The 12,300-nt window shown below is 43.3% G+C and overlaps 1 protein-coding gene across 2 annotated transcripts in view; it reads right to left on the bottom strand.

The window, feature by feature from the left end:
* The window catches only part of LOC129868298 (vacuole membrane protein 1-like), a 111,961-nt gene that overhangs the window by 33,380 nt on the left and 66,281 nt on the right, over positions 1–12,300 (bottom strand). For both annotated transcript variants that reach the window (XM_055942147.1, XM_055942148.1), the window contains exons 7-9: positions 10,202–10,333; positions 2,238–2,318; positions 1,662–1,778 (exon numbers count right to left, since the gene is read on the bottom strand). In XM_055942147.1, the coding sequence (XP_055798122.1) occupies positions 1,662–1,778; positions 2,238–2,318; positions 10,202–10,333 (330 nt within the window). The remainder of the gene's footprint in view (positions 1–1,661; positions 1,779–2,237; positions 2,319–10,201; positions 10,334–12,300) is intronic.

Raw genomic sequence — 12,300 nt, forward strand, 5'->3', positions numbered from 1 at the left:
AATTAAGATCCCAAATCTGTACATTTAGGACTTATAAAACCTAAATTCCCTAGATTTTATGATATAATTTTTAATAGTTCCTATCAATATTTCAAAACCTAGCTAGTAAACATCACCACAAAGTACCGTCAGAAAACCAGATCCAGTTTAGAGTATGACAGGGTCAAGCGTTGTGAAAAGGTTTGGATCCTCGGGGACTCATGTGCCATTGTTAACAGGAACAGATTGTTATTGTGAACCTGAATTTACCACCTGACCTGCAGGTACAGTACATTACCGTTATCCAGCTCTCAAATCCCCCTAGTGCATTGTTCCCCTGCTTTGGCACACAAGGGAGAATGTTCACCTGTTCCCCATTACAGTCTATCATATTGCCCCTTCATTCCCTCTCTTTCATGACAAGTTCAGCAACTATACATCTCTGTGACTCACAGTACAGTACAGTATACTGTCAACATAAAACTACAAAGAAGTGCCGTCTAATAGAATATACTTTTCTACATTCTTTCCAGACTTAACACAATGGGGGGAAAGAACAAGAGAAGCTGAGAGAACAGGGGGTTTGTTCAGAATGTTCAGATATAACTGTATTGTTTACAGAGGACATGATCTGTCAGGTATAGAGCATTGTATCAGCTATATTTATTCAATTTCTATCTGCAACACAGGACGTTTCATCTCACTGCATACATCCCAGGCTGACCCCAGCCAGTTATGATGGTTCCGTTTCCAGTCAGTGTGGTGTATCATTGTAAAGCTGGTCCTGGCCGTGTCAGGCAGGTAGGGGACAGTGACACACCTCTGATTCTGCCTGGCTGTGGAGTCACAGTCATCGGCCCAAGGGACACTAGGACTAATTGACTCTAAGATGCTGCTGCCCACGCCACTCTCTGTATCATCACAGACAGTGTTTATCTACAATAGGGTTTGATCTATGGACACCACCCCACACCCACCCCTCACTGCTTGTGCATCAACAGAAAGTGAACTTAACATTACTAGTAAGATAATAAATCCTAATAAATCAGTTTACTCCATTGGTGTTTAATTTTATTTTTATAAAATACTTTATAGAAGAGTTAGAAAGTCTTATCCATTAAGCATACAGACACTACCATGGCACAAAGTGGATTAAGTCCTTAATCCTTGCATGCATGGGAAAACTGATTGAACTTTGACACAATAACCATCACTGTATACTTCTTTACAGTACAGATTCACCTTTCAGTACAGAAAATACTCAAGTGATTCAAATATCTTCTCCCTACTAAAGTACCTATCTCTGAGCGCAGCATCTTCTTTCACAAAATGGATGACCGACCCTTGCTTTCACTGGCCAAAATGGCCTCCTTACACTCTCAGTTAAGTACAGTACAGGAGGATCCCTTCTCATCCTCTTCATGGTTTTACTATCATGTCTGACAAATTCATATTCAAAATAAACGGAAGCCTTGATCTATCAATTCTATAAGAAAAAAGGTTGCTTTGTCAAAATGTTATATCAAACTACAGACCTTAAGTAGCCACTTTGACAGAACAAAAAAAAAAATAAGAAAAGTGAGCTCTGTGTGCAAGACATCTATGTAAAAACGTTCTTATCCAAGAGAGTGAGTGTGCAAGACATCTATGTAAAAATGTGTGCTTGTATACGGTAAACTCACCTGAATGTGCATTTTGATTATGGCTTTCCCAATTAGTGTTGCTCCAAAAAAGGTCCAAAAGGGAACAAGGAAATGGCCACATGTTATACCTGCCAAGTCAAACAAAGGATTTGGAATCTGGAAAAACAGAGAATATGTATTAAATATAAGAAATGAACATGAACAACTGACAACAATTATAGAGAAAACAACTTTATTCTATAGAAAAGTGCAGGGACCCAATATACTTCAATATACTTCAATATACTTCAGTACAAACAGTTTTGTTCAACGTTCCTATGTTTGAGGTATTTACCACTTACTGGAGGGATCTTACAGATTAGTAATACAATGACTGAAATCTACAGAATATAGGTAGCTTTATATTTACATTTATATGTATCTTTATTAATAATATGTTCTGTCTTCTGGTTTGAGAATCAGCAGTTCACTTTAAATAGACAGACAGTTTTATGATGCATAGAAATGCTCTTTTAAGGCTTGAATTTAACTTCTAGTCACTTTCTAGTATTTTCAGACATTAATGGGGGTGATTAAAACGTTTCAACAGAATACAGTTGATATGATTTCACTTACAGAGGCACAGGCGAGAATTCCAAAGAATCCAACTCTCTGAACCATTTTCTGCACTGCTAGTTTTGCTCTGGTGGCAAAGTCCTGAAAAGGAGCAAAAATAATGGCAAATATTTAACTTATCATTCATTTAAATATAAGACCATGTAATTCTTATTCACATTTCATCATAGCAATGTAATGTATGAATCTTTAATCAGTAACATATCATGTTCATTTGAGCAGACTCAATTTTTTCTCAGCAGGGAAGACCAAAAGCTATTTATGCAATCAATAACCTTTTCACTAATCTATGGTGATTAAAGGTAGAAGGATGATCTCCGACCCATTTTAAATATCTCACAGATTAACACATGGTAGTAACATTACAAAACATTGTTCATTCTGTAATTTATCTCGGAACTTGTATCATTAGGAAAAAGGTTTCAAAATTGTTTGAGGCTTGTCGACAAGGAGCGAATCTTAAAATTAAATCGGAGATGATCCTTGCAAAATCAACACAAATCAAATTGATCCAATAAAAACAATTGAGTTACAGTCTAAGGAATTCCATTAGTTAAAAATGGCATTATTTATAATTGATCCTCTCTGAGGAAATATCATTGTGGTGTGTGCTGAAAGTCATTTATGAGTTGTAATGCATTTCTGTATTTGAAATTATAAATAAATTAGACTAAAACAGGCTCGTGGAGATTTGAGACTTAACATTACTATTAGTATAGTAAAATGTGAGATTATGGAGCAAGATTTTTAGACTATAGAAAATATACTTACTGTAGGTTTAGGACAAACAGGTGTCTTTTTTAGCATCTCTTCTCATTTATATTTTGTATTTTTAACACGCTGACCATGAATATAAAGAAAACAAGGATGCTCCCATTTTATATGTACAAATATATCAGAGAGCAGATTATTGATTAACGAATAATATGGTTTATATCAAGTAAACCTATTTCTCTTAGAAGTAAATGTACAATTAACATATTGAATTGTGGCAACATGACATCTTTCTATTTATTTAAAAGAATATTGTGACATGCTTTACAGATTTTTCCAAGTCACTATTATCTAAATATTTATTTCCCTTCAAATATCAATATTTCTGTTAACCAAAAAAGTGTTCTAAGCCCTGCAAAAATGCTGCACACAGTCAATTGTCCTGTCAGTTGTCTAATTGGAACAATCACCCTCTGCAAACTCATCCAAACACCTTTTATACTGGGATATTATCATATTCACATCCTCTAACTGGCAGTTTTTAATCCAATATCATTGGGAATGTGAGTGCAAGACTAGACTTCATGGTCATTCCAATGACTCACAGATTCTGACTAATTCTGCAGCTTTTCCCGCCATCTCTCCTGACAACTCAACAAAAGGCTCTTTTCAAAGCAATGAAATGGATTTTTCCTCAATATACCTATGCTGGGAAGATGAGGGTTAAACTCTAGTTGATGTAGTTCAAAATATTTCTGGGAACTGTGACGGAAGGATGGTGGAATTATCCTGGAATGATTATGGTAAATTGGTCCCACTTCTGGTGATTGTATTAGAATGCCACTAGAGATAACAGTACAAATTGTATGCATGTGCCGATGTGTTTATTTTATCTTGATTTTAGGAAAATTATTGTTGTTTTACAGATATTTAACTATGCCAATGCTGTAAGGTTGGTATATACATTTAAGCGGAATAAAAAATGTAATGTCAGTTAAATCTAAAAACACACTGGGGCTAATTTGTGAAATCATGTTGAGGGTATTGTCTATTTATATGTATAGATTTGTATTTAATATTGCAAAATGTATATCCAGACTTTTATTGACTGGACTCCAAAAATCTATTCTGTAGATATTGATTGCTCCCTGACTGAAACTTTGATATGAAGTCTTGATGTGTTTAAATATGTGTGTGTTTAAGTGCATATCTAACACATTATCCCTTTTATGTTCAATCAATGGTAATGACATTAGATGACATCAACACATCCTTCCTTTGATATAAAATGTAAAATACATTTGACTTGTGAGCTGTAGGAACATGTTTTACTTCTCTAAACAATGTGTTGCATAGCACAAATACATTTGACTAAAGTGTTGATATAGTATAGCTCCAACCAAAGAACTTCATGAATTAGAATGGTATTTCCTAATTGACTGTTATTATCTGTACATGAGATGGTACTGTATGCATGTAAAGATATACATGTTTTAGAGAAGTGACTGGAATCATCCACTAACTTTTAGACTAACCTTTAGGTCATCTCTCAGGCTAGATCTGATATGATGCATAAACAACTCTTAACTGGCCAGACCTCAAACTGCAGGCTTTCAAATGACTATACCATAGTATTACTAGTTAATGGTAGTTCACATTTAATATGTTCAATTGCTATAATTATTTGCAAAATTGAACTGCAATTTCAAATCAGATAGGACGTGCCCCCCAGAATTAGTAATATACTCATCCAAATCATTATGTTCTACAAGAAATTGATTAAACATCAATGCATGATGAAAATTGCTTATTTATAATGACCAAACAATAAGACATCTACTTTTATGGGTGAACATTTTATTTATAGGACTTTCACCTTTGTTTCACACACATACCGGTAAATTGAAACTTGAGAGGTTTAACTTGACTGGGAGACTGAGGTTAGGGTATTAAGACAAGATCATGCCTAATATGGTCAACAAAGCAGTAGAGTAATGGTGGCATTGCTTCAAAAGCAGGAGCCGGCCCACAGGAAATTTTGGAGACATAGGGAGTAGACTAAAAGAGGGGGGGCCCAACTGACATCCACTCTGATTGGCTCACATTTTGAATTTCTCCCTCAGATTCTATCCAATCACAGGAGCTTTCCACAAGGATAATCCTGCTTCTCTAATTCTAGCCTTCTGTTCCAAATTCTTTATTCAGTTTTTTTGTTCTTTTTTTCACCGTTTTTCCCCCCTTTCTAAATCTTGGAGACGGAGCTGGTTGTCTGGGGGAAGGAATGTGTATGGTTTACAGCTGAACGTCTCTGGACCGTCTGTTGACCACAAACACCTAACAACCACAGGACTAGAGTAGGGGATTTATGCTTCAATAACTAATAACTGTTAGGGAAATCAGCATAGTTTAGTCAATGAATCACATTTATTAGATGAAATATGATATTTGCATTGGTATAGTTTACCAAGTTAGTGGAGTTCTGGATTTCCACTCACTTGACTGGTATGGATGAGTGAAAGGAAAATAGCTACCTCACCTTAAATGAAGGTCCCAGTGGGGGGGGATATTGTGTGTTTACACGTGACATTGTGATTTATTAGCGGGACTCTCCCCTTTTCTCCTCCTGTATGTACCTTCTGGACCACAAAATTGTCCATCTTACATGACCAGTGTTCAGAAATCCAGACACCACACAATGTGTGTTGTACGCAGTTCATGGAAAATCACCATCTTGGCCAGGCTTCCACCCACGGCCGCCTCCCTCCCATCCCCATCCCCCGCGCAGCGCGCTATCCCCCAGGGCAGGGCTTACCAGCAATTACATTTTGGAGATCTTGTCAAGGGTGCAGTGTCATTAAAACCATGGGGGCATGGCTCCAGCTTTTGGCTCTCCATCTCTTTACTCAGTACTCTGTACCCAATATTCCCCCACATCAAGATGATGCCTACAGCGTGAAGTAAAAATCACACGTCTGATCTATCATTTATATGTTAAGGCTATTACAGTTAGTGGCCCCATCACCTGCTATGGAGTTTGCTTCTTATTTTGCTAACTAAAGTTATGCAAATTAACATGGATAGACCTCGTTAGAGTAATGCCTGAAGGTACAGTAGGTCTCCCAAGGTTGAGGGACTGTCGGGGACTTCTTAGTAATGAAACAATGGGATTCACCATGGTGATTACATGGAATCCAGGTTCTAAGATTTTTACAAGGATATTACATTATCAGAGCCTATCTGAACACATTCTATATTCACTGTTCCACAACAGCACCAATGAGCACCATGTTTAGCATAATAGTTTGAATACCAATGGTTACTGTTGCCAGAGAGATGACGAAGGTTGACACAAATAGGCAGTGGGAAAAAAGTAAAAGAGTTCACCGTTTCCCTCCTCACATGTAATGATATAGCAACCCTATTCTAAATTGCGGGACTCTGAAAAACAGTTTATATAAACAAACCAGGCCCCTCCATGTTTATGATAACAACTTGCCCAGATATCAATTTATACAATTTATGCAATATATGCATGACTCACTGTACTGATGCAAATATGTACTCTAGAACATAAATGTATGCTTTATGATGAACTGAAAGGTTTAAACATGTGGGTGGTTGGATAATTAATAATTGTGCTATTCTACAGACTTTAATAGACATGGTGGGAGTAAGGAGTTGAAAACCATCCAAAATAGGCAGACGACAAAGCAATGTGCATCTGGAAAAGTCAAGTGTCAGTTAGGGAAGAATCAACACCCATGCACTGTTTTTTTCTCTCTCTTTTTCCTGAATGAAACTCGTTCACAGAAAGGAGGACACATCTCCAGAGCGGAGCGGCGCGAGTTGAGCCCTGACGGAGAGATGGCTAAAGTTAATCTCATTAACTCCTCACAAGCCCGTTCCCTTCTCTCACACACACAAAAACACACACACACACACACACAGGAAGCAGAGTGGTTAAGGCTCCTGACGCAACCCAACCCCAGCTCCATAGTCCCTTCTACAAAATTCAAATCTATCGAGACAAAAAAAAGTGCCCCCGAGTCCACGTTGACAAATTCTTTAACAAGCTGTGGTTGAAGGGAAGCTGGTTTTACTCTGACTCACCCCCTCCTTTCAAACAGTTTACTGGAAATAAAGGGGGAGGAGGAGGGAGAGGGCACTTTCAGAGAAGTCATGTGATGGGGCTGGGCAAACCACAGCACAGAAAGCCTTTGAGTGGAGTGTAGTAGGCCAGGGGGAAGCAGGGGGAGGGCACACGCCCAGCCCAGCCCAGCGCAGACGGCTCTTATTCAGGATACAGGAGATACAATCCTGGGAGTTGGCAATCAAGAATTCACAGTGCTGGTTAACTACTTCCATGCCGGCCAAAAACATAAAGCACTTGAGGGAAACCACTGAATCACCACGCCACTTTTTGGACGTTGTTCATCTAAAGAGGATTCCAGGATTCCTTTTCAGATCATAAGTATCATCCAAATATTCAAACAAATGTTTTAAAAACGCAGATTTTCATGACATCAGCGTCTGGAGCTGCTTTGTAAAGTCATGACTTTATCATTCTTGAATAGAGTCTTGAAGGGGGGGGGGGGGGGCTGTGTTCTTCTGCCGTCACTCATGTGCGCCTGCTTGCGGTAGGAAGTTGGCACGTGCGCATTCTGAGAAATGCCACTGGGTTTAAGTCAAGCTCCTGGCACATTGACACCCCTATGATCTCAGAGTAAGAGAGAAGAGAGTCAGCATCTCCAACCTGCTGTGGAGCCCAAAGACACATCCGATCACAAACTCTCCCATGTTACCATTCAATCACATCTCTATTTTCTATAATCACTATTACAATCTTGGTTAAAATAACAGAGAATAACGATGCAATATATATCCACCGTAACGAGATGTCCATAATTGCTGTGATGTCTTCCTTTAAGAATGTACAGTATAACAAGCACGCAAAGCAATAAGCGGTCTCTCTCTCTCTCTCTCTCTCTCTCTCGGCCAGTGAAACAATCCACCCTCGTTGTAGGTGACAGAAGGAGAGAGAAGAAAGGAAAATAAGGCTTCCGACTCCTGCAGCTCAGCAAACTATCCTGGTGTGAGCAACCTACTGCCAGATGCTGTCCACACACACACCCGGTGACCAGACCACACTGTAAAGATGTCAGCAGAAAGAGACAGAACAAGTAGAGAGAGAGAGAGAGAGAGAGAGAGAGAGAGAGAGAGAGAGAGAGAGAGAGAGAGAGAGAGAGAGAGAGAGAGTGAACAAGAGAGAGAGAGAGGTAGAGAAAGAGAGAGGTAGAGAAATAGAGAGAGAGAGGTAGAGAAAGAGAGAGGTAGAGAAAGAGAGAGGTAGAGAAAGAGAAAGAGAGAGAGAGAAAGGGAGGGAGGGAGGGATATCAACAGAAATAGAGAGTGTGTGACAGAGATAAAGAGAGAGAGCAGCAGAGGGAGAGTGAAAGAGCCTCAGAGCACTAATTCAGACCCAGCAGTCCTGAGGCAGCAGCTCTGTGGTCGGTGACACTTGTTCAACCTTTCTCTCTGAGGATGCGAAACAAACAACCAACAAGCCTTCCCTGATGCCTCGGACACGTCAAAGTTACAGCGGAGAAAAAGAAGAAGAAACAACAATAACAAAGAGCGGACAAGATTAATGTGTCGACGGACAAAACATGACTCTCCACAACGGGGCATCTGTCTTTCTCTCACACGTCCCCTCTCTTTTCCTCTGCTCTCTCCCGCTCCCTCTCTCTTCCTCTTCGTTCGTTCGTTTTGGTGGAGAGCTGAGCGGGACTTTATCAGTGTGTCGAATGATGTCGGAGCTCCAGACTCACACATGTGGTCTGAGGGCCAAAGGAGGCTGGAGACTGTGCCATTTGCAGATGCCCATGGTATGAGTGATAAACTAAACATGACAGTAGGTACCCTCATCAGTACGGTGCCAGGGAGCACTCACCCACTATCAAACCACCAGTGCCTGTCACACCCTGCTGACCCACCGGATGAAAACACATATGTCAATGTGCCTGATGTTGAACGCCAATGTCGTTTCTGGTTATATCGGCAGAAAGTAATTCATGTACAGTTTTGTACAGAGTGTGAGCTTATAGTGTGAGTCTATCTATTAAGAGCAGACAGTGCTCAGAGTACTATCAATAGCTTGCAGTATAACGACTCAATAATTCACTACTTAATGAACCCTTAAAGCCCGTCAACTCATGTCAACCACTAGTTGACCCAAATGTCTGATTTAAATTTGAATAGAACAAACCTTTGACTAGTCTATTTTCAAACATGAAGGAGAATAGGGTCATCTTTTGGCACTGGCTTCTCCAAACCGTTTTCCTGCCTGCCCCCATTGTTTGACCTGTATTGTGTTGGAATGCTCATGACATTGAATGACATTGTGAAATACAATCCTTAGGATTAAAGTGCACTCAGAGAAGACCGGCTAAGATTATGGAGGGACAAAGCAACTGACATCTTGTCTATTCTTACATTCACGGAGGAAAATAATATTTACTATGAGTTGTCATGGTCAAAGTACTTGTCGAGCGTATTTAGAAATGAAAATGCTGTTTGTCATGGTATTACAAAAGCCAATGCAGGCACCTTGAAAACAATGGCTTTGCCCTTGATGGCATTGCTACACACTTAGACCGAGCAGAGCATTGTAAAAGGCAGCAACACATGACTGCTTCAGGCCTGAGGTAGGGAACTGGGAATGGGTTAGCTAATGCGTGTGTGTGCATGTTGAGCGAGAGAGAGAGATAAGGGAACGGGCTTGTGGGGAGTTAATGAGATGAACTTTAGCCACCTCTCCGTCAGGGCTCAACTCGCGCCGCTCCGCTCTGTGTGTGTGTTTGTGCGTGCACATACACATCCAAGAGGTTTCCGCTGGTATGACACATGTATACAATGTTACAATGTGACTGCTTTGTTTCAACAAAGTTGCACAAAAGGTTGCTAGATGAGGAGAGAGAGAGAGAAGGCAGAAGAAAATAGAGTGAGACCTGGAGGACAGTAGTGACAAAACAGGTAGAGCATGAGCGGTGAGAAGAGAGAGGAGAAGAAGAAGGAGGAGAGAAAGCAGAGTTGGATAGGGAAGTCAAGAGGAGAGATGGAAAGGCTGTGTGCCACCTGTCTCTGTCAGAGAAGAGAGAGAGGGGGAAGGATGAGATAGAGAGAGAGAGGAGTGATAGAGAAAAAGGAGAGAGAAAAGTACAGATAGAGGCTGGATAGGGATGAGGGCTTACCTGTGAAGTCTCTGCCTGCTCCAACAACTCTCCAAACTCTTCATAGTCTTCATCATCAGGCTCTTCTCCAGACAGCCTCGCTGCCCGCGCCATGAAGTAGGGAGGCAGCTCCCCGATGGCTGTGCCTGCTCCCTATACACACACGCACGCACGCACGCACGCACGCACGCACGCACGCACGCACGCACACACACACACACACACACACACACACACACACACACACACACACACACACACACACACACACACACACACACACACACACACACACACACACACACACACAATAATACAAGTATAATACAATACACCTACGACACTGGCTCACATGATTTAAAAAATATGTTTTAAATTTGTCGGCTCAATTAAGGTGTTATTACAAGGCCTCAAAGAGCTTTTTGGATCAAACTATATCAATATCCAACATCCTAAATAGCTTTCAATTATAAGACGGTATCACTCGCCGAATTGTGAAGAAAGACGGAAGAGATTTGAGTGAAACAAATCCTCATCCCAGGCAGGTTCAGTGGGTTCATTCCTCCAGGAACACGAGGATGAGGAGGGAGCGCGGAGCAACAGACTTAATTAACACAATGAAAAACCTTCAGAGAAAACGAGTGCTTTGGAATTGCTCATAGCTCATTATGGTAATGTTTTCAGGCACAGAGAAACTTGTAAGAAGGGGTGGGGTGAGGGGGGTGAGGAAAGGAGAGAGGTTATGCAGTGAGGTGGGTGAGGGAGGTGGGAGAAGGGAGGGGTAGGGTGTGGGAGGGAGGGGAGGGGTGGGGTGGGGTGGGTGAGGGATGTGGGAGAAGGGAGGGGTAGGGAGGGAGGGGGGGTGGGTTGGGTGGGGTGGGTGAGGGAGGGGTGATGGGATACTTAAGCTGGACATCCTGTTCCATGTCAACACAGCAGTCTTTGATGAAACCTGCCAGTTTGCTCATAATGCAGACGTGCCCTAATCTCCAGGGCAGCTGTTCTATTCACTGCACTACACTACTGTGTGTGTGTGTTTGTGTGTTTGTGTGTGTGTGTGTGTTTGCATGTGTGTGTTTGCATGTGTGTGTTTGCGTGTGTGCCAGACTGCAGCCACCTGCGCCGTGTTTTTTGAAGTGGACCACTTAGACCCTGCAGCGGTGGACGGGTTGACACAGAGAGGGGAGGGCCAGAGGGGAGAGGGAGAGGGGAGGGCCAGAGGAGAGAGGGAGAGGGGAGGGCCAGAGGAGAGAGGGAGAGGGGAGGGCCAGAGGGGAGAGGGAGAGGGGAGGGCCAGAGGGGAGAGGGGAGGGCCAGAGGAGAGAGGGAGAGGGGGAGGGCCAGAGGAGAGAGGGAGAGGGGAGGGCCAGAGGGGAGAGGGAGAGGGGAGGGCCAGAGGAGAGAGGGAGAGGGGAGGGCCAGAGGGGAGAGGGGAGGGCCAGAGGAGAGAGGGAGAGGGGAGGGCCAGAGGAGAGAGGGAGAGGGGAGGGCCAGAGGGGAGAGGGAGAGGGGAGGGCCAGAGGAGAGAGGGAGAGGGGAGGGCCAGAGGGGAGAGGGAGAGGGGAGGGCCAGAGGAGAGAGGGAGAGGGGACTGCCAGAGGAGAGAGGGAGAGGGGAGGGCCAGAGGAGAGAGGGAGAGGGGAGGGCCAGAGGGGAGAGGGAGAGGGGACTGCCAGAGGAGAGAGGGAGAGGGGAGGGCCAGAGGAGAAAGGGAGAGGGGAGGGCCAGAGGGGAGAGGGAGAGGGGAGGGCCAGAGGAGAGAGGGAGAGGGGAGGGCCAGAGGAGAGAGGGAGAGGGGAGGGCCAGAGGAGAGAGGGAGAGGGGAGGGCCAGAGGAGAGAGGGAGAGGGGAGGGCCAGAGGGGAGAGGGAGAGGGGAGGGCCAGAGGAGAGAGGGAGAGGGAGAGGGGAGGGCCAGAGGAGAGAGGGAGAGGGAGAGGGGAGGGCCAGAGGGGAGAGGGAGAGGGGAGGGCCAGAGGGGAGAGGGAGAGGGGAGGGCCAGAGGAGAGAGGGAGAGGGAGAGGGGAGGGCCAGAGGGGAGAGGGAGAGGGGAGGGCCAGAGGAGAGAGGGAGAGGGAGAGGGGGGGGCCAGAGGGGAGAGCGAGGGGGTAATGTCATAAGA

This window comes from Salvelinus fontinalis, chromosome 13 (assembly GCF_029448725.1).
Source record: "Salvelinus fontinalis isolate EN_2023a chromosome 13, ASM2944872v1, whole genome shotgun sequence".
In the NCBI taxonomy this organism is placed as follows: Eukaryota; Metazoa; Chordata; class Actinopteri; order Salmoniformes; family Salmonidae; genus Salvelinus; species Salvelinus fontinalis.